This window comes from Sitophilus oryzae, unplaced genomic scaffold (assembly GCF_002938485.1).
Source record: "Sitophilus oryzae breed Bouriz unplaced genomic scaffold, Soryzae_2.0 scaffold_1440_pilon_pilon, whole genome shotgun sequence".
Classification (NCBI taxonomy): Eukaryota; Metazoa; Arthropoda; class Insecta; order Coleoptera; family Curculionidae; genus Sitophilus; species Sitophilus oryzae.
This window is the reverse complement of record NW_022146105.1, coordinates 3174717-3201555: the sequence shown is the minus strand read 5'-3', so window position 1 is coordinate 3201555 and position 26839 is coordinate 3174717. Positions and strand designations below refer to the sequence as shown.

General features: G+C 33.2%; 3 protein-coding genes across 11 annotated transcripts in view; 2 read left to right on the top strand and 1 right to left on the bottom strand.

Moving 5' to 3' along the window:
• Window positions 1-26725, bottom strand: part of LOC115876796 (E3 ubiquitin-protein ligase HUWE1) — a 40208-nt gene extending 13483 nt beyond the window's left edge. The window contains exons 1-8 of one of the 4 annotated variants that reach the window (XM_030892739.1): window positions 25661-26725; window positions 2675-2969; window positions 2144-2383; window positions 1817-2086; window positions 1493-1764; window positions 794-1406; window positions 433-735; window positions 149-367 (exon numbers count right to left, since the gene is read on the bottom strand). In XM_030892739.1, the coding sequence (XP_030748599.1) occupies window positions 149-367; window positions 433-735; window positions 794-1406; window positions 1493-1764; window positions 1817-2086; window positions 2144-2383; window positions 2675-2935 (2178 nt within the window). In that variant the 5' untranslated portion in view covers window positions 2936-2969; window positions 25661-26725. Of the gene's footprint in view, window positions 1-148; window positions 368-432; window positions 736-793; window positions 1407-1492; window positions 1765-1816; window positions 2087-2143; window positions 2384-2674; window positions 2970-3201; window positions 3393-3524; window positions 3808-25660 lie in introns of those variants that run through there. The other 3 variants (XM_030892738.1, XM_030892740.1, XM_030892741.1) reach the window with 3 other exon arrangements.
• On the top strand, window positions 4293-12443 carry LOC115876800. The gene is made up of 6 exons (XM_030892752.1): window positions 4293-4809; window positions 9735-10011; window positions 10070-10303; window positions 10358-11745; window positions 11807-12165; window positions 12229-12443. Exons 2-6 carry the CDS (start codon window positions 9763-9765, stop codon window positions 12366-12368), a joined length of 2370 nt encoding a protein of 789 aa, XP_030748612.1. The 5' UTR covers window positions 4293-4809; window positions 9735-9762; the 3' UTR covers window positions 12369-12443.
• On the top strand, window positions 15572-25662 carry LOC115876799 (voltage-dependent calcium channel subunit alpha-2/delta-3). Of its 6 annotated transcripts, none has more exons than XM_030892749.1 (23): window positions 15572-15804; window positions 16607-16688; window positions 18455-18565; window positions 18633-18858; window positions 18919-19340; window positions 19396-19506; window positions 19571-19763; window positions 19819-19955; window positions 20015-20095; window positions 20154-20234; window positions 20297-20371; window positions 20425-20544; window positions 20632-20703; window positions 20756-20897; window positions 20964-21009; window positions 21232-21419; window positions 21480-21567; window positions 21701-21733; window positions 22330-22428; window positions 22486-22753; window positions 22814-23436; window positions 23496-23697; window positions 23767-25662. In XM_030892749.1, exons 1-23 carry the CDS (start codon window positions 15725-15727, stop codon window positions 23866-23868), a joined length of 3582 nt encoding a protein of 1193 aa, XP_030748609.1. In that variant the 5' UTR covers window positions 15572-15724; the 3' UTR covers window positions 23869-25662. The 6 variants fall into 6 exon arrangements, with proteins under 6 accessions (XP_030748609.1, XP_030748607.1, XP_030748608.1 ...); XM_030892747.1 differs by having other exon boundaries at window positions 20756-20906; XM_030892748.1 differs by having other exon boundaries at window positions 20623-20703.
• Window positions 26726-26839: the final 114 nt, after the last annotated feature.

Sequence of the window (26839 nt, the reverse complement as noted above, 5' to 3'; positions counted from 1 at the left end):
TATAAAAAAAAATAATCAGTTAAAATTTGTCTACAAGATTACCAAAATTTAAAGAAAAAAAAAATAATACTTTTATTTGTGTATCATCCAAATGTTTATTTATAAAATCAGATTAACAAACGTTTAAAATGTGGGTTATAATTCCTACCTCTTTAACTAACAAGGAGTGAAGAACAACGCTGGTAAGTCCATTATCTTGCAAAGCTGAAAGCAAGGCTGGTTCTTGATACACGTAAACTGTAACTACATCTGTAGCCAATAAAAATAATGAAGGACCATAATATTCTGCATTAGCTATAATATTTTTTAATGCTGTAGGTAGAGGACCTTCCATTAGATGACGGATGCTTTCTGAAAATGCTGAATTCTGTAACACAAAAAAATATATATATTAGCACTAAATGTTTATGTTAAAATTTAATTTTTCCTTGCCTGAAAAGCCTTCTTTAAGAAGTTTAACATTGATTTTAATAAAGCCGCGCGTTGTGGCAGGCAACTTTTTCCCGAATTTGATGCGATATATTCAAGATCAAGAGAATTTGATTCTTCATTAGAGTTTTGGGCAGAAGCATCTTCAAAACTGTTAAATTTTACTTCATAAAGTTGATCTTTCTTACAGAAATTCACTTCCACATCCAAACGATTAATAAAACTATGCAAACCTGCGTGATTTTGGAAGGCTTGCATATCGATATTCGTTATTAGATCTATAACTCTTACAGCTCTTGTCACAAACTAAAAATATTTGACAATAACAACTCAGTATTAATTTACAAATAAAAATAAATCTTACTGTTATATGATCAAGTTCAGATCCTTGCCAATTAATGACTTGAAGTAGAGATTCCATCATACCACATGATACCAGGGCTTCGCCACCTTCATCATAACTAGCAAGATGATATAAAAAAGAAAACAAAGCTGTTGTTAGGCTGACTGGAAATTTAGCTGGATCAGAGACTGTCATGGCTTTCAAAGCATTTTCAGCCTCCTCCAAATCGGTTTGCGGTTGTGATTCTTCAGCAGGTTCTTGTTCCTTGATGGGTTCATCCTTTTCATTTGATTCTTCTGACCTTTTTTCCTCATTAGTTTCTTGTTTACTCTGGGTTTCTAGATTTTCATTAGGTTTTTCTTCTTCATTGGACAGAACAGCTGGGCCACCTTCATTAGGATTTTCTTCTTCACTGGAATGAACATCTGGACCATTGGTAATCTCACTTTCTTCTGAATCCGCTGGTTTTAGAATGTCATCTTCGGGCTTTGTTTTCTCTAGGATATTATCTTCATTTTCTTTTTGACTAGTTAGTGATGAAATACAGTTCCTGACTAAAACTGGTAGAAAACCATGGTACTGACTAGCTCCAGTTACATCTATTATATTGTTTAACCTTGATCCAGATCTTCTACTGTAATTTATAAAATTTAATCAAAAATAATTCAAAGACCTGAACTTTTTTTATCTAAACAATAAAAAAATATAAAAAAAACTTACTTTGGAAATTGAGTATTTCTGTCCAAATGGATGATTGCTGTTAAGGTCCTTAAAGCAGCGCATCTAATATCAGTCAACTGTGAATCCTGAAGCTCAACAACTTCAACCAACTCCTCTAGGATTCCATTATACAACAAATTTGATGGTAAATCTTGAATAGCATTGGAGTACACCAAGACTGAGAGAGCTTGTAATCTTGCCTGGACACACTTAAGTCTTTTATCATAATCAGCAAAATGAGTTGCTAATCTGACATGAGTGAAAAGCCACATCTAGAATAAAATTATTAAAAAAGTATATTTACTCCATACATTATATATTTACCTCTTTTTCAGGTGGGACATAATATAGACTAATGAGTGATTTCATGATCTCTGCAGGGGTTTTAGATGCTAATTTGTCAATGTGCTCTATATGGATAATATGAAGGTTCTGTTTAGTTCCTTTTGAGTTGCTTTCTGCTGAATCTTTTTTATGAGCCTTGGAATCCTCCCTGTGAAATTCTACATGTAAAGTTGTTGCGGAACTTGGGATGCTCTTAAATTGGTCACAACAATCTGCTAGACCAAAACCATTTTCTTTTCCACCCCAATTCTATAAATAATTTTTTTGATGAAATATATTTATCTAAAATCAAAAAAATCGTTTTACCTCTGCCAAGTATTGTAAACGAGATAAAAGGCATTCTTTTTCTTCAGTCTTAAGTCGCGTGATAAAATTGCTACGTTTAGAAAACATGTACAACAAATTTAGTACTTCTAGAACAACGTTCATATCATTGGAAGTTAACAAAACTAACAGATGTTCCATAGAGTTGTACAAGTGCCGGGAAAATGAGTGCTCTATTAGTAAACTTGTAAACCTCAGAATACATATTAATACTTCTTTGTCCTGAAAAATAATTAAAAGAATTTTTTTATAGTATTTACATTGTTTATCAATTGAAGAATGACTAAAAATAAATATAGAAAGAAACTTATTAATTTTGGAAAATAAAGTAAAATGTATCAAAGTTAATTCTTGGTACTTTGCCAGCCAGAGCACGTAAAGTTGGATTTGTATTAAAATTTTTATTACATTAGGTAGGCCAAGAGCCAAAATTTAACTTAAAGATATCTAAGAAAATAGTCTTTCCAGTTTACTAAACACTTTATGTACACAAAAACATTGTTCTGTACATACCTTTTCAATAAAACTATCACATTTCAGAGCCCATTTATTGTCTTCATTCTTCTCAGCAGCCTCACCCAGAATAGCATCGAATATATCCAACACTTGCGCCCAATGGAGCAGCTCACATTTTCCAAAAGTCCACGAATTAATTTTCGATAGTTCCTCGAGAAGTTCAGTTCTTGAACATTGTTGAAGTCTTTCAATAAGCTGCTGGCACTCAGCTGGCACCTCGGAGGTGCTCTTACGCACCCGCGATCTGTCTATTTTCATGTTGATAAAAGATCACTTCCACATCATTTTATTTCTGAAAAGATAGAGACAAAGGAACCTTATTAGGTCAGTTTGTTGTTTATTAAATTATTGTATCAGCTGATTGTGATCATCTGACAAAGATAGCCACTCACAAATTGAATCCAAGAAAAAGAAAAGCTAGTATAAACAAAAAAAAACCTGACACAAAAAATGCTATTAATAAAAAAGGATATAAATAATGAAATGCACATATCCGAAAGCACTTCTGATAAAACGCACTTTACCTTTGTTATTGAACAAATTTCCGTTGGTTTTATTTGGGGATTGAAATGGCACATAATGACTGCTCTCACAATTACTCAGCAATTTTAATGAGATTGATAATGCAAAGTTTCAGATGGATGGCAGCTATTTTTTGAAGCGAAATTTTGATAAAATAACGCTAGAAGTGTGTTTTCACGGACGATAACTGTTAAAAATTGCACAATTTAATACGTACGCTATCGGCCATATTGAATCGAAATGACAAAACAAAATATCAATCACAAACACTTTTCCAAGAAAAAGGTACTTTTTCACTGCACAAAATGACTACGTCGTTATGTACCTTGAAAATCCTATTCCTAGTTTTTAATTGGTATCAACGATGGGTTAATTATCTTCTTCCATTAACTAAATTTTGAGGACAAAATAAGGTTCCCTGACTGGTGGTTTATATAACTGTTTTCGAAGCAGCAAACTTTTCATATAAGTTCAAGAATGGTTCTGCAATTTTCACTACTGATTTAAAACTAAAATATAGCCATGATTTTAAATTATTTTTTATACAATTATTAAGAACTTTTTATATGTACTTTAGTACACAAAAACTTTGACGAATTTGACGTTTCTCAAGATTTTCTGACAACGTGAGTTCAAGGTCTGTCATGAATTTCAAAATTCTAGATTTTCGAACTAAAAACAAACTTTACAGAAACCTGTAAATAAAAAATGTCCAAAGCACAAATCACAGATGACGCATATAGAAAACTGTAATTGAAATTTATAGTTTTTCATAGCCTTTATTTAAATAAACAAAGATGTCGCCACAGCAGTCTTCCTATTTAAAATGAAATAATTTAAATAAAAACTAATTTCAAATAAATAATTGTATTTATTAATAATAAATTACTACATAGTAACATAACTGTAAATATAAATAAACTAAACAAAATAAAATGTGAATAACAACAACTTACTTATATTATTATATTCAAACCGGTGAGTCGAAACGAAATAATAAAAAAAACTGCCAGATAAGGTCAGAAAACAGAACTATAAATTGGAATTACCTTTGCGGACAACTCATTGACCATTAAATGAATTTTTCTTAAGTAGGACCTCAATAAAACAAGTGCAAGGTGAACAAATGGTAATGTTATTGTAAGGATTTTGTATTTTTCGAGCGCGTTTATCAAATAAGGAATGCCGAAGGCAAGAGCTCCTAGATAAACCGGTGACCGGTGGCAGCAAAAGAATGTGGGCAGAGATAGTTTCAAGTAACCTGGTATGCTAGAAGCACGCGGTGCTGATGCTGCAAAGATGCGGGTACTTTTCAATGAGCCTAGGTAAAAGAATTCCCCTCTAGGTAAATTGGATACCGCTAGTTCTGTACTTTTTAACTGTAGACACAGGCAGTACTGAAGTGAAGTGCATAGTGAAAGTCGTACCTGGGTATACGTAACGTCAAATTTTAACATGCCAGTGTCAGTGTACCTGTTTCTTTCTTTTCGTGGTGCGTTACATTGTTAATAGCGCTAAATTTTCTCAAACACAACATCCACTTAATTTAGTTCTGCGGGTGACAAAAAGACTGAAAGGACTACAAACGCTACAAATGATCTTCTTTGCATGTAAGTTTTGACATCTTCTCCTATTGTTTATAATTTTTCTCTAATGTTATCGACAATATACGCAAATGTTTCTTAACAAACCAGTGATAATTTAACCAAAAAACGATTCGTTAGAATAAGCGAATGGCTTTCTATTAGTTCTTTCACTTATTATTTCTGCAAACAAAATTATAATTCTGTATACTTTAATTTCTTGAGTGTTTAGAAAATAAAAAAAGCATAAAAGCTCGACTATACCACAGGAATGTAATACATATATGACATAACATAACTTATATAAAACTTTTTTAATCATAAGCTAAAAAAGCTGTACTAGTTCTGTGTATGTAATTAAAATATTTTTTACTTGATGTCTGAAAGGTTTTCAGATCAATTCTAGAGAAAGAAAATTAAACTGATAAATCAATAAATTAATAAGAAAAATAATTATTTAGCAGAGTTTCGATGTCTATTAACACCAAAAATAACACTGTATACAGAGTGTTTCAAAAAACATGTACAATCTCTCGCGGGAAACTTCCTCTCGTAAAAATAAGATTTATTTTTTATATCAACATAGTTCCGAGATTTTGCTTTGTTTCATGGCGACAGAGGATTAAAGTCTTAATTTTTTTCGATTTATTATAATTTTCTTCCTAGTGATTTTTGCGATTGGGATGAAATGTTGAGGGTAAAAGTGTTTAAGGTCGATTAAAAGTCGTATCTTTATATTTTCTCCATTTTGATCTCCTGGATCACAATTAATAAAATTAAAATAAAAATCAAATTAATAAAGTATTTATTTGATCTAATTTATTATTAAATTTTGTTAAAATTTATAACACTGGTGTCCCTACAAAACAAATTCCCCAAAAATTATATAATGATATTTATGATAATTACTAAAGACCTATTTTTTAAAAGTTTTTTTTGTTTTAACATTTCCGCACCCATGTTTATAGAAACTTTTTTTCATATTTTTTGATGGGGAATCAATGTCAAAATTTCATTCCAATCGCTAAAAGCACTAGGATGAAAATTATAATAAGTCGAAAAAAAGAAGTAAACTTTTAACTCCCTGTATCTACGAAACAAAGCAGAATCGGAAATGTTGATATAAAAAATAAATCTTATTTTTACGTGAGGAATCTAACCACGAGAGATGGCACACCTTTTTTGAAACATCCTGTACTTTTTTAAAGTTCCACAAAAAGTAATCAGCAATTTTTGATAGAATATATATTTCAATGCAGGTTGCATATAAAATTGCATCCTAATTTAAAATACCTACCGGATCATTTTCTCTTAAAAGATTGTTAAATTTTCTATTCAGTTTTAACAATACTCTTTTAGTTGTGAAATCCGCACTGCCAAATGAAAGGTTCCCATTGTAATGATATGTAAATCACAAACTTTTGAAACACAGCCTGGCATGTATTTTTTCAGACTTTCAATGCGCGGATATGTTTTGATAAAAATCAATTTTATTACAAAATAGATCCAAATACAAGCAGGATATCATCATAGATTTTTATTCTAAAGAGTTATAATATTCAATGTAAAAACAAATAAATATTCAAATAAAAATCTTGTTACATAAGATAGTATCAAATATTTCTTACTCAACACCAAGATAAGGTGAGGAGTATATAAAAAAGTGAAAATGAAAGAATCTCTCGAGGGCTATCTGGCAGGTGTTTTGGGAACGGCATTTTGCAGCATCTTTGAGTTATACATTTCCGATTTGCATTTTTCAATGGGTGGTCACTTTCATTCTGTTTTATAGTCGATACCGACATGAGCCACGCCTTATGAGAAAGTTCCTTTTGTATTTTGTCTCAGAATACTTATGCGATGTGTGTATTCATATAAGTACGTAACCCGCTTAAAAAAATCTAATTAGCCATTGGAAATGTATTAATTAGACCTTTTTGTTATTGGACGAGGGAATGCCGAACATGGCTGGACTAGAAATTTGAAATTTCAACAAGCAGATCATTATTTTAATTAATTATAAGGATTAGATATTCAGAAATATCCACAAACCAACTCGAATCTTACTGGAAACAATCCGAAGCGAATTTAATTAAAATGAGAAAAAATAACTATTGTCCTTGAGCATTTTCTTTAAATCATAAATAAATAAGCTGAGAAAGTTATGCCTGCTTTCTTCTAAATAAACCGCATCATATTTTAAGAAATAAATAAATAATAGAAACAGAAAGACATAAATATAAAGATTATTGTTAGCTTGTCGAAAAGATATATATCTAGTTTGACATTAAAACAATCACTTTGAATTAAGACTGATTGAAATCTTATTAAATTTATTATACTTTTATCGGACACAGATTCTAGAGAAAACAAATTATCTAACTGGCTATATTTTTACATAAATTTCCTTTCGAAGTTATTAATTTAGTATTTCATAAAAATTCAAGTATAATTTAGCATATTGATTACTGTCAAATATATAATTTGGAGAAAACTGTTTTTTAAATAACTTAAACGCCCAGGTGCGTTATTTGAAACTACGTAACAAGTTTTTGTTATTGAACCATCAAAAAGTGATTATTAAATAATGTCCCAGAGTGTTAATGAGGAATATTTCGGAGATGCTAGATGAAATTTAACGGGTTTGTTTGACTTAAATTATCGCGAACAGTTAAATCGGTTTGTTTAGCACTTGTAACCATAATAATTTAAAAATTCACTTCTTTTTTTAGTAACTGTCTAAACTGCTTTTTACACTCTGATAGTTATGAAGTCGTTAACAAATCAACAAATAACTTTTAATGATTTGATCATTTTTTTCCGTTTTTCTAGGTTAAAAAAGTCTGCTTTAGTTAGGAAGACGAGACACAATTATTATTAAATATTTTTGTTAAATAAAAGGATAAAACAAAAAAAAATCTTAACCGCTAAATCGATTTAATATAATTAAATTATAATCTACATTAATTTCAAAATTGATATTTATACTGATGAGTATTTAATTACTAGAATTTCCTATAAATCTTTCAATAAACTAATAAAAAGAGACCGTTTTCTATAAGCAATTTCCTTGAACATGTAATGAATATTTGATGCAATTAGCTAGAGCAATTATTCTAAAAGCAAATTAAATATTCTAGAAGGGCTAATTCGATTTTGTTTTTGTTAAATTGGGGTTTTTATAAAAATTCTTTTGTGTGTTATTATAGATTTTATCAGAAACAATTAAATGAGTATATAAAAGAGTATTGACAGGCGGAAAACAAAATAAAGCAACTGTGAGAACGTGAAGTAATAATTTCCTCTAACATCCATAATAGATTTCTCTTGCGTTGAATAATTTCAAAATAAAATTATATATGAGAAATAATAAATCAAAGATAACTTCAATCGGTTTGAATTTATTAGCAACCCTATCACTGCGCTAGGATAATAATTTTAATAATCAAATTTATTGCTTGCTACGTTATCAATGTACTATGATAGAATTGTTTCAATGCAAGAGTTGGATTAATATAGAAAAAAATATACAGTCAACTTATCAGGACAATGCTGACTTGACAATATGGATCTATTGGGCTGTTCAAATTTACTTATGTACGATCATATCTTATTTAGAGGTAAACATCGAACTGAATATGCAAAACAGCAAATCAAAGTATTTTAATAATGATTACCTGTTCAAATAAAGTCAACAACCTGAGTATATTTTGCTAAGTAATCGTTATGGAGCGATTGACTTGGAAAAAAATGAAAAGTACTACAATTCGTACCGACATACCTATCTATGGTTTGTTCCAATAGAATTTCAAGAGAAAATGTAGACAGGGAAAAAACCAATCAAAGAATATAAATAAACACTTTCACTGATTTGCCGTATAAGTTTGTTAATGTTTCGATTACTTAGTTGAATGTATTTTTATTACTTTTTCTTCCACGATATTTTATTATGTCATTTGAATAACTAATTAAAAACATATCGTAAAACTAAAGGAAAGGCAGCAGAGAAAATAGAAGAGATATTTTTAATAACCCTCTGTATATTAAAAGACGTCTAACAATGATGGTAGGTTGAAAGCACCAAAGGATATGTATTTAAATAAGAACCATATGTCCTTGAGTAGTAAGGAAGTTATGTAAAGAAAACTTCCTATTGTTGTAATGATATGTGTGCTGAAATTAAAGTAAAACTAAAAAAATGAGTCATATATAGAAAAAATTAAGTAATATTCTTGCTGTAATCTATAATATATTAATATGAAATTTGTTAGATTAGCCAGAACAATAAAATACCATGAAATTACTCTACAGGGTCCGGCAATAGTGCGTCCGGACATCTGTAGCTCCTAGAAGAAAAACTTGGGAATTTTGTTCATGAAAATATTTTAACTTCTACAAGGTGGCTCAATTTTTTTTATTTATTTATTAATATCTCTGAAACTATCGAAATATATTTACTCATATCTTAGGATTATGTAAAGTGATCTGAAAGAAAGCCAAAGATGCAATAGTATACAGGGTGTTCCATTTAAAAGAAGTCAATTCAGTCCCGATCCTCTCACGCTTTTTGAGCCACCCTGTAGAAGTTAAAATATTTTCCGGAAATACATCGTATTTTAGGTCTGCACTTAAACAAAATTCCCAATTTTTTTATTCTAGGAGCTACAGATACCCGACGCATTATTGCAGGACCCTGTAGAACAGTTCAACTTAAAAAGCTGATGTGCTCTTGATCGGACATTTTCCCAAAATAAATAAAAAAGATTTCGTTAAAACGGAACTAATAGAAAACAGTCTTATGTTTGTGTGACACGGATACATAATCCGTGTATATTTTACAGTAATTCAATTTGAAGAAATATGTAGGCAAATATTTATTAATGATAGAGGTCGATAATTTCCTTACGCGCCTGACAAGTTTACTATAATAATCTTTTCATCTCGCATTTCAGACTATGTCTCAACGAAATCGTATAGGTAATGGGTAATATAAACAGTCAAACGGGTCAGATTAGCACGGCGCGGTTTAACACTTCGTTAAGGTCAGAAGCGAGTGCTAAAAGCGACACAGAGCCTTGGCCTCGATCCTACCCCAAACCTGGAGCTCATCTTCAGCACAAGGTCCTTCCCGAACAAGGCTCCCGGCAAAACCTGCGTTCCACGGACAACGGGGAAATCCTGCAGTCAGGAGGCACGCTCAGTGGAAGGCATCAAAGCCCTTTGAGAAGCGTAAAATACATTTCTAAAACTTCTAACACTTTTAATAGAATTGTTTCTTAAATTACAGCCGGAATCAAGACACTATTTGCCCGCACAAAGATATTCCTTTCACAAAACCGGCCTGAGAACGAGTAACCCTTATCAAAACCGTCAAAATGCCACTAACCAAAGATCCTTCAAGTCTCAAGTCAAGTCTTTCAAGTCCGAGCCAGACCTACGTCTACAACCGCCTGAAAAAGAAATGAAAGAAAGAAAGTCCAAAAAGAAATATAAAGCACCCGCGCCTCCTTGTAGACAACCGGTAAGTTATTCCTGTTTTTCTGGATTATTAAATTAATTTTCTACGATTTTTCAGCAAGGGCATCGATCAGGAGACTGGTCAGAGTCCTACAATGACGACTACGTCACAAGGAAAACGCGCTTGTTCAAAACAAGAGCGGAAACTAAAAAAGAATCTAGTCAACTGATCGTTCGTTCAGATCAAACAGAGTCCACTCCTGATGTGGTAGAAGAAAAAATACTCGCTCAAGAAAAGAATGTAGGAAACCTACGGCCCAATAGACTGTCTCTACCGGAATTCAACATCGCTGAGTCGGATGAGTTTCAGAAGGAGCTTAGAGAAGCCACCGATCGACTGAGAGTTACAAAAACAAGTAGAGAAGTCGAGGAAGGATTCCAGGAAAATGAAAATATTTTCGGTATTCCGGAAGGACCTCTTTCAAACCGTGTTCACGAATCAGAAGAACGATGTACCCGTGGTGAGCCTTCCGGTAAGGAATCGTCCACCCCTGAAACATCCCCGGTCTTAGGAGTACCAGAACCGCCAAAACCCAGGGCTTTCTATTTTGGAATGGACCATGAAGACTCAGAAATATCCAGCAACTGTCCAATAGAAGATGACGACGAGAATCCTGCTATTGCGCTACGTTTACGACCTGTCCTGCCTCGAAAACCCCCAGAAGTCCCGCGATTCTCACCAGCAGCAGCCTGGAGACTGTTAGATTCGCGGTCTCACGATTCTGGGATTTCAGACGATGCAAGAGCTCCTCCGCCTTTGTCATGGACGCCACAACAAGACCTAGGAGATGATTCAAGCTTGGAAGACACCAGAAGAGAGACTCCCAGACATAGCAGACCGAGACCTCACGTTTTCAGCTTATCCCTTCCACGAGACAATCAGCTTGCCAGTTTTGCCGCTATGGGATCCTCCAGAAACGGCGTTAGTAGCCTTAGGAGACTAAAAAGATCTGTATCGGGAGTTCTAAGCACGTTATCCAATAAGAAAGAACAAGAAAAGAAACCCCCTGTCAGTCCAGAAGACTCTAATTGGTTTTTCAGCCGATCCGCGCCGAATTCTCTAAACGAAAATTCTTCTGACATACCTGAAGCTTCCTTTCCTCACACTTCCTCAACTTCTAGGCTCATGTATTTACCTAATACTACACCTAGAGAGTCACCGGTGGAAGAAAAGTACCCTTTATCAGTATTTTCGAAATCCTGCGAAGAACTTAGGGTACCAGAATCATTAAGAGACCCAAAAAGTGACTTAGACTTCTTGTGGTCTACTGAAGACAGATCCAAGAAACCTAAAAAGTTCACCTTTCAGAGCACGGTAAGGCAAATAGAGAGAAGGAGGATGGCGGAGAAGTTATCTAAAGAGGCTGAGAAAAAAGAAAAGCAGCGTATCAAAGAACTGGAAGCCATGCAAAGGGTTGAAGAGGAATTCCAGAGGAAAAGAGCAAAGTAAGTTTATATATAACTTTTTTAATGCCATTCTGAGGAACTAAAAATTTATTTTTTATAGAGAGAAGGCTAATATTCGGCAGCAACTTCGACTATATGCAATGGATGATCATCAATGGACAAGTTTACCACCAGATATTACAATAAAAACAGAAGAAAGACAGGAGCCTGATGGTGCCCTATCATCGTCCACTTCCTCTTCCCCACAACCTCCAAAATCTCAGGACCTGATGATAAGAAAAAACGAAACATCCGAGAGTAAAATGACGCTTCACGTGACAAGAGAACTGTCGGAGTACAGGCAAGCTCAAAGGGATTATAAAGAATATAGAGGCCACTCGAAGTTCACTTCAGACTTTCGGTATTTTAAACCCACTACTATACATCCGGAAGTGACTTGCAATATGCCTAAAGCCAAAGGTAACAAAATCAATAAAGTTTAATAAATAATCTATATGTCGCTTGAACAACATCCATTTGCAGGGTCGAATTTTGGAAACGGCAACTACAGGAAAGATTTCGCATATGGAATGAAATCTATGTCCAGCAATCATTCGGAGGACTCCCAAAATAATTCGACCCAAATGTTTCATAACAAATATTCACCCATTACGAGATTTTAAATTACTGACATTTAATTAACATTTCTTTTCCCAGTGTAAAATGTTTAATAAATATGTACCTAATTGTTATATAAACTTTGCGTTTCAATTTTTCAAAACCTATGTACAGTAAACTGGCCACAAAATCACATTATTATTTCAAGTTTGCTCCATTTTAGTCATCGATCGTTCATGAAATTCCTCTAGACAGTGACAAGCGGCCATGTTAAATTTCTTGTCAATTACGAGGGCTGTATTATGAGTACATATAGCAAAATACCACCGGATTTAGCACCTAGTAATTATTTTATTTTCAAAATTTTCAAGACAAGAAAATATAGAAATTAATACAATATAATTTTTTTAAGAAAAGGAAAGTAAGTCTGCTCTATTACAGACACTGTTCATGAATTCACTCCAGACAAATCACAGACAGCCATATTTCCCCCTTTGTCAATTACCAAGGCTGTATTATAAGTACTTAAGAGTCCATTTAAGCGTACGGCATTTAACGTTTTATGTAAAACTGGCTAGGTATTTTTACACAAATGAAGAAGGAAATTAAAGATAAAGGACTATACTATATCCGTATTGTAGCACATTTTTAGACAACGTCTTTATTTTTAATATTTTGATGGTCAAATATCAACAACATATTCCTTATGTTTGGACTAAATTTTCTCGAAAATAAAGACATAATTTAAAATTCCGTTACAATACGGAAATAGGTTGAAGTTTTGTGATTACAGTGATATATAATTTATATGGTTTTGTAACAAATTGCTCGCTATTTTCTGGCAAATGCTTAAGCTCTGCAAACCTTAATCAAGCCTTAACCAAATCACGTGCGTTTGGATTTTTGGGTATAGCTTAACACGACAGGATCGGGCTAAGCCTTAGCCCACGGCCACACAGAAAGCGTTTTTAGCGTGAAGCGTCTTTAGTGACTAAAACAAAATAACAGGATTATATAGGAGTGGCCACACCAAAAGCGTGTAACGTTCGGCGTGTCTCGCAAAAAACGCAAATGAAAACAAATCAGTTTGTTTTCTGTGACGTCTTTAGCGTTTTCTAAGATGAGACCCCGTCATAGGCGCACGTTATATTTAATAATAAAATAAAAATAAACTAAATAGTATGCATTTTTTTTCATTTTAGGGTATTATCTAAAAATAGTTTTATAAAGAACATCTACTGTTTAGGAAGATTCTATTAAATTCAAAAATTTGAAGGAATGGTTTGAAAAAGTAGAGTTTGAAATGGCAAAAAAGTAATAAATTAAAGGAATATTTTCTAACGCGTAAAAAATAGATTTTTACATGTAACAAATAGTTTTTTACGCGTAAAAAATATTTTTTTTGCGTAACAAAGGTTTTCTACCAGAAACAATAAGTTTTTGACGCGTAAAAAATAGTATTTGTATAAATGTATAATATGTATTGTAATAAATATATTTTTACACGTAACAAATAGCTTTATACGCGTAAAAAATAGTTTTCTACCAGTAACAAATAGTTTTATACGTCTAAAAAATAGTTTTTTAAGTGTTAACAAAGCGTAACTGTGACAATTTTATTCGCGTAAAATAATAAAAATAGTTTTTTACACGTAATAATTTGATTCACTTTTACAAAATTTCTATTAAAATATCAATATTTTTGATAAACACGTGAACTGCTCACAAATACACGTCGCGTCACTACGTATTTCTAAGCCGTTAATACGTTTCGTTACAACGAGCTCGTGTCAGGGCCGTCTCACTAACTCGTATGTCACGTCCTTGAGTTTTTACTCCCAGCGCGCGTAAAGAAGTTTCACTCCAAAATGTTTCATAAATCATGTCCTAAAATTGTATTAGTAACTATAAATATTTACTATTCTATTATATAATTATAATTATTTATTATATTATATTATAATTATTATAACAAGTACTAACCACAACACTACAACATAAAAAAACTGTACACATATAAACTAAAATTCGTAAAATAAATGGCAAATAATAATAATTATTTTTACACACACCACTGGCCACTAGCAGTAGATTGTTTGTCTCCGAATATATGCCCCGGCCCGTCTACAATTCAATCCCAGCATCTTTTATCTTCGTCACTTCAACGCTAACGGCGCCAATCTCGCCTATCTCTTTCTTACAGGATTGATTGTTGGACGGGCCGGGAAACCACGAGCTTGCGACGTTACTAATTGACACCTTGATAGAAACTGCAGACCTGCCGCGTCTTTTGCGTATTTTTAATGGACACAAATCGAAAAAAGCGTTTAAAACGGTAAAATCACAAAAAGCGCTTGAGACGCAAAAAACGCAAAACGCTAAAAACGCTTTCTGTGTGGCCGTGGGCTTAGGCAGATTTCTGAAATATAATATATATTTCCTTCGGCCACACACCCGCTTTACCCGACCCCTGAGACAGTACAAGTACTAACCGAACAGTACAGCGTAATGGACTCTTAAGGCAAAACGCCCACCAGTTAGAATACCAAATTGCTTCTGTGCCTACCACATTCGGTTTAGCACCTAATGATTTTTTCTTATTTTCAAAATTTTCAAGGAAAAAAAATAGAAATACAAAAAAAAAATATATTAGAAAAACTGTTTTCCCTTACATATCTCTGAACGTCATGGCAACTGCTTTCTACCAGAAGTTTGAACTTTTTGTAAGAAAGAAAGCTGTTCCAGAGTTTCCTAAACTAATAAAAAGATTTTTTAACTTATATAGGACAACAATCTATTGTCCGGCGATATATAAAATATTTTATCTTCCTCTCGATTATTATTATTTAAGAAGTATTTAATCAATTTCTTGAGTGATAGAATATATAAACTCTGGAAAGATTATGGATATGTATGTTTGTTTATTAACTAATATGTATGATAAATAAATTAATAAAACAGATACTTTGGGAATAGTAGTGGTATATTTTGGTATTTCCGAAATAGTTGGGATATCTGGAAATTTCCCGAGGTAACTAAAATGTTTTCCGAGATTGATGAAGTATAAAGCTGGAACCTAGTGCAACGAAATATGAAAAAAGGGCACGTTAGTGTCCCAATTATGACAAGGGGTAAGAAATCCCTCTCTCTCTCTCACTGTGTACAACCCCGACCTCTGGAATAAGCGGCATCGCAAGAGTATCGACTAAAATTACAGCGATTGCGCTCATGGAAGATCGGGTGTGTACTACGCGCCAGGCAAGCGAAAGTCGGAAAGCACGTCCATTCCACTTTACATCCGCTACTCCAAGATTTACTATGTAAGCTATCCAGGCACGCTAGCCACGAAAATGACCAGCGAAAACTGGAAACCGGTTCGACCCTAAACGCGAGTACAATATACGCGGTTGTGCCAGTGATTATGGGCCTAGTAGCCCTATTCCTCTTGGCCCTTGTAGGGTCCGCTGCCTTGGAACAAGACGAGGACATTCCTCACAACGAGTAAGTGCCATCCTTTAGGACTACCTCAGACTCTATTATATAACTCTACCTGGATAACACTACTTTTTTTCTAAATTGTTAGAGAAACAAACCTGTCTGTTAAAAAAACTTAAAAATTACTGAGAATTCTGTCAATTAATAAAAAATAATAAAAACTCCCTATAATATAAAAAGAAATAAAATTTTGCTAGTTATTTATAAGGAAAATAAAAGAAAATTTTGTTGATATAAGTATCTGAGAAAAATGTTATTAAATAAAAATAATATCTTTTTTTTAGATCTAAACAGTAAAAGAATAATGTAATAATTCTTAAAAACTTTTTAAATTAAAAACTTAATAAAATAATATATTTTATTAACCTGTACTAGGTTCAAAACAAAATTAGTTCCGAGTGAAATATGAATAATTTGGCCAGTAAAAATTGCTGTTTTTTTCTATAATAGCACACGCAATTACCGAAGCTGACCATTTTCTGCGAAGCCACAGAGACGTGAAAAAATAACGCTAAAATCGTATTTTGTAGGGTCGAAAGAGCCGTGTTCGAGTAGCACCTGTAATTATACAACACGCAAGCAATCTCGGTGGCCAACTAATAATTTCATCTAAATTGGCTGGCAAAAGCTCGGGAGGTTAAAGCTCTACAAGCTCCGTTTTTTTTTCAATACAAATTCACGCTTTTCTACACACCACATTCATATAATTTTCCGAGCAATGATATCAAAGTCCAGTTAGAAATTACCGAAGACTACAAAAAGAAAGATTCTTTAATATATTTTTTTAAAGTGGATATTTTTATTTTAGAGTTAGAAATTGGGCCTTACAATTTGGCGTAGGCCTGTGGGAATACGGCAAAATGATGACAAAAATGAACGAATTACAAAGGGTAAGTTTTCGTTTTTTTTTCTATCAAAAATTATTATAGCAGGCTCACGTGAAAAAATGACACCCACCGGGTTTGCGGCATAGTAGGCCACGTGCGGGGTTGCGCCAGCGCAAGCAACCCTTGCGAGCGGTGTTGTCAAAATCGGGGCGATTTTTTCCATCGAAATTACCCAGGCAATCAACTTTAATGGTGATCCTAATTTTAGTGAAATCGCCTTGATTAATTCATGAGTTTAGAGTTAACCTGATTGCGTTTAATAGAGCCTTTGAAAAATTGAAAGGAATTTGACTGGGGAAACTACGGGAGGTTTTAAGTCGATTTTTAGAGATTGTCAACGTTCAATCAAATTTCCAATGTTTTGCAAGCAATATTATTTTTTTGCCTTTTTTTATTAAAATTAAAAAAAAATGTTAATTCATTCCTATTTTTTACACGTTTTCGTAAGTCTTAAAAAAATAGTAAATCGCCATAAAATGTTGAAATTTTCAGCTTTTATATGACATTTTATGCAGACTCAGAATATATACACCTTTAAAGATTTAGGTACCTTGGTTTTGTGAGAAAATTCATTTTTTGAATTCTAGTTTTTCAGCTTTTTTTGATGAAGGATAAAACGTAGCCTATATCTATTATCGTTCTCGTAAAACTACAATGGCCTATGCTTTCTTATTTTACACTTTTAGTTATTAAATAACAGCAATTTTAACAAAATCAGTGGAATGTGCCGAAAATCGCCAATTTTCATGACTATATGTATGGAAAAAAGCCGCAAAATTACCAAATTTTTGGCTATTTTTTACATATTTCCAAAGGTCTTCCGAAGAAAGATAGTAAACATAATCATAAAATTATCAAAATTTCAGCATTTGTAGGAAATTTTATGTAGATTCAGAATAAATACACCTTTCAAGGCTTAGATTTCTCGTTTTTTTTAGAACATTAATTTTTTGGACCCTTGTTTTGAGCTATTTTTGAAGACGCTTAAAACGTTCCCTACATCCATTACGGTTCTCGTAAGACTACAACGGCTTATGTTTTCTTATTCTGCGTTTTATAATTAGTAAATAATAGCAGTTCTAACAAAATCGGTGACATGACAAAAATCGCCAATTTTCACGCCAAAAATGGCCAAAAAATTACAAATTTTTGGCTATTTTTTACACATTTTCAAAAACATTAGAAAGATAGTAATCATAACCATAAATTTATGAAAATTTCAGCGTTTCTGGGAAATATAATATGTAGATCCAGCAGGGGCGGATACAGGAATTTATTTTAGGGGGGGACCAAAATGAAAAGCAATGTAGAATATGCTTTTTAGGGCGCCATTTTTAACCCAAAAGCCTAATATTTTACACATTTCAAAGACTTTAGGGGGGGCCCGGGCCCCACGGGCCCTCCCCCTGTATCCGCCACTGAGATCCAGAATATATACACCATTAAAGGCTTGGTTTTGCAGGAAAATTAATTTTTCGAACTCTTGTTTTCGAAGGATTTTTCACGAAGGCTAAAATGAAAAATTGCCAATTTTTTAAATACCCTATTCCAAAATACGTTCTTTTAGAAAAATAAAATTTTTCTACGAATTAAACCTTTATGAAATGCTTTTTCCCCGTTCTTATTTCAAAATCTTCTTAACTGGCAAAAATAGCTAAGTTGCTTATTTTGAATTATGGGTTTTATTTAGCCGCTCTTTCGACTTATTTCTAATAATTTAAGAGCCTCAACGCTGGAAAGTCTCAGAATTTATGGTTTTTGCGTTTCAGAAATACCACGACGTAGATATAAACGTAGTTAGGAAAGATGGACTGATTTTAATAAGAGAAATGGCAACCGAAGTTAAAAACATGATGGATTTTAAAATGAGCGCTGTCATGGTAAGCTTCATTAAACATTTTGGAGCTTGTGGCGTAATTTTTTTATGTGATCAACAAATGATTTCAGCGCATTATGGACTCAGCTGAACAAGCTGCCTTAGCTTGGAGGCCTGATGGTACAACCTCAACACCTCGCTATTACAACGCTGAAAGACTTAATGCTTTTGCTCCTGATGGTCGACCAGCTGACGGTACTAAAGAACTAGTACTCACACCAAACCCCCACTTCGATCACCTCCCTGTCAATGTCAGTCTTAGTACAGTCTTAACACCCTCAAACGTACAAGACTCTGGTATAAATAACCACGTGTAAACTCAATTTTTTTTTAAAAACCTTGTTTTGGTTTAAACAGATTCTGAGGTGGCTGGAGCTATTCAATGGTCCTCTCATTTAGACCCACTCTTCGTCAGCAACTACGAAGGAGATCCGTCGTTGTCCTGGCAATTTTTCGGTAGTTCCTCAGGGTTTCTTCGACGGTACCCTGGAATAGCTTGGCCCCCGGAAGACTTGTCAACCTTACAAGAATCCAGAGCAGGACGTAGGCCCTACGATTTCAGATCAGCAGCTTGGTACGTGGGAGCCGCCACCTCACCAAAAGACATAGCGATTTTGCTTGATGCCTCTGGCTCGATGGTGGGACACAGAGGCAATTTAGGAAGAGCTGCAGTAGAGGCAATTCTGGATACGTTGACAGATAACGATTTCGTGAACGTTTTTAAATTTTCTGATGAAACGATCGAGACCTTGCCATGCTTCAGGGATCAGTTGGTTCAGGTAACTGCTCTTATCAAAAAAAATCAGTGCCAAAACTATACAATTTCCTTTATAGGCCACAGAGGAAAATATTAGGTGGCTAAAAGACTCTTTGGGAACAATTAAGCAAGAAAACATCGCAAACTTTTCTTCAGCATTAATTACAGGTTTCGAAATACTTCACAAGGTATTAACTCAAATTGATATAAAGTGTTTTTTTTTTCACGAAAACCATCTTCCTTTGTGTTTAGTATAACAGAACTGGACAGGGGTGCCAATGTAATCAAGCTATAATGTTGGTAACAGATGGACCACCATCTACATACAAAGATATTTTCAAAATTTATAATTTTCCTCATAGACCAGTTCGAATATTTACTTATCTGATTGGATCTGATACAAGTAGCGCCAACGACATGCATTGGATGGCTTGCGAAAATAAAGGTAATATTTCTTGTTTCAAAAAACGATGGAATGGTATGTTTAAACAACGTTTCAGGGTACTATGCCAGAATTCAAAGCTATGACGAAATAAAACAAAAAGTCCTACATTATATTGAGGTGATGGCTAGACCTATGGTGATGTACCAAAATGACCACCCTGTGTACTGGACACCAGCCTACGTGGGTGGCAGGGTAATCAATTGATTTTAGTTAAATAACTAAAAGAAATCATATAGTGTTTTTTTTTTCAGGCTGATAGCTTTTCCGATGATAAAATAGGGCAGTTGATGACAACAGTAACAACTCCGGTATTTGATCGAAGGAATCATTCGGTAATTTCTGTTAAATATCATTAAAAATCAGTTAAACATGAATCTTTTTCTATTTTAGGTACGTTTAGCAAACGTTCTGGGAGTCGTTGGTACCGATGTTTCCATCGATGAAATAAGGAAACTTGTGCCCCCATATAAAGTAAGAAAAGATAAAGTTAAATCATCACGATCATCATTTTTAATCGATTTTACACTTTGCAGCTCGGTGTTAATGGTTACTCGTTTATAGTAAACAACAATGGGCACGTCTTGTACCATCCAAACCTAAAACCACCGGTAATACGTAAGAAAATATAACTTTAAGCAAACTAATCATTTAAAACTTTTAGAAAACAAGCGAACAATACGAGGATAGTCTCGAACCTCAGTATATCTCTGTCGATTTATCAGAAGCTGAGTTAATAGAAAATGAAAATGGTCCTAGAGAAAATCACAGCGCCCTCTTAGATGTGAGTTTGATTCAGGGGTTGATTCCATAAGAATAAGCCCTCACTAACTATTATAATAACAACAAAAACTCATTATAGATATTTCAGCTAAGACAAGATATGATCAATCAAAAGGAGGGTGAGACGGAACTGAGTGTGAAAATCCATTACGATGACATGGTATGATTAAAAAAAATCCAAAATAAAATAGATTAAGAAATGTAATTTTTAGAGGCGAGTCACTACAAGGAGGTATAAATATTTCTACAACCCCATAGAAGGTACGCCATTTTCTCTGGGGTTGGCCATCCCTGAAGGTTACGGGATGTACGAACTCCTTGCCGAACAAGAAATAAAACACAGCCAGAAAAACGGTAAGAAAAGTAATATCTCCATAATACAAGGGTTTCGGTAAACTATTAATTCTTTTCGTATTTCAGTAACGGATTACTTCAAGGGAAATAATTGGAGGGTGCATCCAGATTGGTAAGAAAGTTTGCTCAAATCAATAAAAAATACACTTCTCTTAAACAAAACTTAATCCATTGTTAAACCTAGTAATAAGAAGTAGTTCAACTATAAATAAGTTACTATATGGCGTTTTTTTTTTTAATATCAATAAACCTGATTTAATAATGTGGTGCGTTAATTTATTGGACAAGTGTATTTAGGTAAGATTCAAAAAAAAAATAACTTAATAAATGCTAGGGTGTACTGTGAATATACTGCCAGCACTTCAGGAGAACAGTGGTTCAAAACAGCAGAAGAACGTGTTCTGCATTTTCTATCCAGAAGTAGAAGGCCTGGCTGGAAATGGATGTCGTTGAGACCTAGATCGCCCTTACAAAGAGAACACCATCATTTTTCACCCAAACAAGACAAAGATGCTTATTATTGTAAGATTAATACATAGCCCTGTGTATAAAAAAAAAACAAAAAGAAAATATTTGTTACAGGCGATAAAACTTTATTACAGTCTTTAGTTTTGGACGCCATGGTAACGGAGAGTCTGGAGAAGCACAGGCCGCGAATGGAAGATAAGCAGTAAGTGTCAAAATACGGTTTATTCCGCATGCTTTCATGAAATAAAAATTAAAACAGAAATAGATACTTATATGTTGCACCATAATTGTTAATTTGTTTCACGATTTTTACTAATTATTTTTCTGCACATTAGCCCTATTGGCACTCTTTTGGTACAGTTACAAAGGTAAACATTTTCACTGACAATCGACGTTTAGTTCGTATAGGAATTTGTTTTCTAACTTTATATATATATATTTCGATCGCTTTTCCAAAATCTTTCGATGCTTTACCGTCCAACCTTCAGAAACATATAAATCAAATTTATTTCACAGAAAGATTTTGGTATTGTGATCAAGATCCCTGTCCTGTTATGCTAAAATCCCACCAAAAAAAAACATTAAACGGTACAGAATACAGTACATTGAATATATGTTTTTTCTTTAAATATTGACATATTCTGTATTGTACTGATAAGAAAATTAGCAAGAAACATTGATTTTCTTATCAAGCTAAAATAAATGTAATAAATTAAGCTGGCTAGGATGTCGTAAGTATTTTGAACATGGCAATTTGATTTATATAGGTTTTGTGATTTTCCCGGAATTTTCTACCTAACGGATTTTGTGTTGTAATTTATTCGTTCCACTTAATTACCCTTAAAATATGTTTGTCTTACTATCTATCTCCTTAAATATTCAAAAACATACTATAAATGTACCCTTGATAAAAGTTTTAGAAGACTCGTTTATGGCATTATGTAATAATATGTTGTATTTGCAGCCAAGGATATGACATCTTCGGTCGAACAATCTCTTTTGTGGCAACTAGAAGCGGATTGTTACGCTGGACTAATTTCACAAACGTTGAATCTGATGACCCGTAAGTTTCTTCCTCTTTCTTGGATAAAGCTTATTATTTTTTTTTCTTTAAATATAGGCCATTTAGCCAAAGAAATGCTAGAGCTCTTGACGAATCATGGTACAGACGAGCAGTAGATCAACATTCCATCGAGCCAGAAAGCTTCGTTTTTTCTGTACCCTTTGCTGACCGCTTGACCAACGCTCCTACTACAAGTAGAGTACTCCTCACGGCGGCCCATGCTGTATTCGTAGAGCACAAGGGCCACAGAGCCCCCGCAGCTGTGGTAGGTCTTCAGTACCAACACGCTTCTATAGCTGCCCATTTCTTAAATATCACTTCCAAGGTAAAAAATCAAATTGCTTGTTTCAATGGATGTGTATAAAAATAATAATCTTCTTGGTAGTGTACTGGTTCATCAGCTTGCAAGAAAACATGTGCTAGTGACAAATTAGACTGCTACGTGCTTGACAATAACGGCTTCATAATTATATCAGAAAATAACGAGCATACTGGTAGATTCTTTGGGCAAATCGACGGTACCATCATGGATTCTCTGGTTCAGGACAGGATATACAAAAAAGTCGCTGTCTACGACTATCAAGGCTCTTGCTCAAACAGCAAGTATCATTTCAGTGGAAAAGCTAGCAAGCTACAACCAATAGGTCCAGTAAATTTGGTCTTCAACTTCATGATTCATGTAGTCTTGATGCTCTTCTCCAAAATTAAATCAGTATATGCCACGGCCCTTGCATATTCCCAAGAAGAAGACGAGATAATTTACGAGTACGAATATAATGTTGGGGAGGATTTAGATGAGAAAAATCCTATACCAGCTCCTCCAATTGATTTTGTGCCACCTTTCGAATCTGATCCTTTGGAGGGAGTAGATTTGGGCCAATGGGGCAAAAGACCGTGCGATAGGAAAGTGGAGCTGTACGCTTTACAACCACAAAGGCTTAATACCAGTGGCCAGAACAACCCTCTCAAAGGAAAACTCACCAACTGCCATGTAACAGGTTGTGAAAGGTTAGAAAACACAGAAGGGATCTAAGGAAGTAAAATGAACTTTTGTTTTGCATTTTTAGGCCTTTTAGCGTTCAGAAAATTCCTCACAGCAACTTGATTCTGTTAGCTGTTGATACTCTATGTCCTTGTGGAAGTAAGCAGCTCAGTATCACACCCCAGGAGTTGGCGTATGAATCCAGGGAGCAGAGTGGTTGTGCCCATAGACCTAGACCAGGACTATACAGAAGAAGACCACCAAAATGCATTAACTATCATCCTGAGGTAAGCTATTCTACTCTATTGCCAGAGGTGATTTTTCTTTGTCTTGACACAAATGATGTTAATTTTCAGGAAATTGAAATCCACATTTGTGGAGAAGCTACAATAATAACCCTGAATATGTTGGCGTTGATCTTGGGTGTTATACACTGTATGTTCGCATTTTTGTCGTGATCATGTGTACTAAACTAGGCCTCTAAAATTTAAGTAGTTTTGTAAGGGTAAAAACCTAGAAATCGACGTAACATATTGTGAAATGCTCATATCATTTTAACCCAAAATATTAGAAAAAAAAACAATTTATTTGGAACCTATTATAAATTCCTTTGCGTTCTTAGTTTTGTACGGTCTTATATACGAGAAAAGAATAAACTAAAGTAAGGACAAATTGTAAATATTATTAAATGTTGTAGAGAAAATCTTCACAATTATTATCTTAGAAGAATGAATATTTTTTAAAACAAAATTATCCTAGAAAGGAATGAAAATAAGGGAATGACAATAACCTAATATGTTTTTTTGCAAATTTTTATATTCGTATTGTTTATACCTTATACAAACTACAATAGTAATAAATATAGACATATAGAGTAAGACTCGATGAGTATCTCAAAACCGAAATAATTTGTTTTGACACAAACAAAACACCTTTATCCGTCAATTTTGTTGATTATTAGTGTAATATACGTAAATTCTAAATGATAGCCACGCGGCTATAACTGCTATTATATCAACTTAAATTATATATATTAGTATATATCTTTAGATGTCAGATATCAAAAAATAAAATAAAATACGAAATTCTATGAGGTTTGTCCTATATGCAATGTTTCAAACGTTTCAAAATTAAAGCTCTTTTGGCTTGCTATATAACTTTATGATGAACATTTTGTATAACTAAAAGAACTTCTTTTTTACGACATAATTTTAATGAAAAAAAATAACGAAATATCACAAGTTGTAGCAAATTATATTTGGGTCACTGAAAATTGAGGAAAAATTACCACAAGTATTTTCTAACTTTATTTACTTGTGAGTGTAAAAAAAACAATTTCGTTAAATTTTCATTGGTAATTTCCTCAAATTTTTGTCATCCTATATTTAGACACGTAAGAACAATTCATTTTTATATGACAATACTGTTTAAAATAAATCTGTGAATATTTATTATACAGGTTGTAGTTGAATAGTGGAATAATATGTTATGTAAATAATAAAAGTACATAATTAAATTAACTATAGAAAAATTACTAAAAATTTCTGTTAAGTTTTTATAACTTTTATCGAGTAAAACACTTATTGAAAATGCGGATTAGATCCGTTTTGAAAAATTTAACGCTGTTACTAGTCGATCCTCAAAATTTTCATTCATCCAGTGGTGTAGCTAGAGAAGATATGCCAGGGAATAATTCACTATAACATAAACTGCTCCAATATCAATTTGCTATAATATGACTACACGACTACACTGTTATATACAAAATAATGGCCTACAAATATTTAATTCGAGATTTCTCCCTATTTACACATTTCTAGCTACGCCACTGTAAAAATCATCACTTTTCACTTTCTGTCATAATAAATGTTAATTTTTCATTTCACCACTCCAGGTTTGCTGTCTTATGATTATAGGTAAATATATGGAAAGGCTTTGATGAAAAAACTACGATAAGTGTCTATTCATGTCTGAAATTTTCTTTCAAACTAGAAAACTTCTTTCAATTTCGTATAACAGCAACAGTTTTTACTTCAAGAAATATTGTAATAGTGCCAGAAAAATAGAAAGCACCTCTTTTCGCAGATGGAAATTACATTAGTTCTAAAAGTTTCTTGTAAAATACAAAACTTTTATCAGAAAAAAATTAATTCGAAACATTTCAGACCGAATAGGAAAATTTTCGATTCAATTTGATGCGCAGCCATATTCAAGGTTGCTGCGTAGTAATAAATAAGCTACTTTACTTACCGCGTTTTTGATTCAAAGTCTGGATACTGTGTCCTTATATTCGCTGTATCGATGATGTCTCGCTTGCTGAAATAAAAAACACACATTCAAGAGAAAAACACTGACACAAATCTTACGTTCTAAGGAGTACTTTAACCTAAAAAAGGACCAATAAGGATTTTGTCACGCTATCACAACACCTATAAAATTTCCGCCAATTATAAAGGTCAATTATGTCTATGTTTAAATAATTGAATAACATGCCTATTTTACTAGAATATTCCTCCGGACGTAGCATTTGTAAAGGGCGCATGTCGATATATTGTGCTGCGTACACAATATAAAACAATATGCGCATAGGGTAAAAATTGAGAAAAAATCCACGAACATTCATTGCGCGAAGAATGTGTAATTTAAGGTATCATTTTTTAAACCAATCGTGATTTATGTAAAGAAAAAAAATTTGTATTTTCTTAGTATTCTAGAATATATAAATTTAAGAGAAAACAAGTTTAGTGTATGTTGCTAAGACATCAAAAAAATAAAATGCAATTAATTAATATGTTTAGGCTGTAAATCTTAAGCCAAAAAAAAGTATGCACTTAGAGGCCATTGAAATCCATATTCTGTTCAAGTTAAGTATTTTCTAAAGAGGTTTTTTGGCTGTTAGGTAATTTTTTACGTAAATTAAGTAAGATAGAAGATAATGAACTCGATATACTGTTAGGTAAATACGAGAAGCACGGTCAAGGGTCTTAATTAAAAAAAAAACTGAATATAAGATACTGGTTTCCTATCTTATAAGAATATAGATTCTAAGGTTTATTGGCTTCTATGTGTACATCTTCTATTTAAATTAGTAAAGAAATACTATGCTATATATTATACATATAAATATAAACTAAAACTGAGTCTTCCATTGAAACAAATAATAAGTATAAGATCGATTTTACGTGAAAAATTGTGTGTATAAGGAGAAAAAAGTTCTTATTATTCAATTTGAGCCACATGTGTAGTGCTGTTTTTGTCCCATATCTATTTATTTCCGATAATGACTTGTCTATCGGATGTCAAACCCATTCTAGACTGTATGATTATAAATTTAAATACAATATACGTAGGATATAATAATAAAATACCTATCGACTAGTCTGCATTTTTATTTATAACCCTCTGCCCTTGCCCCCTGCATTAATAGAA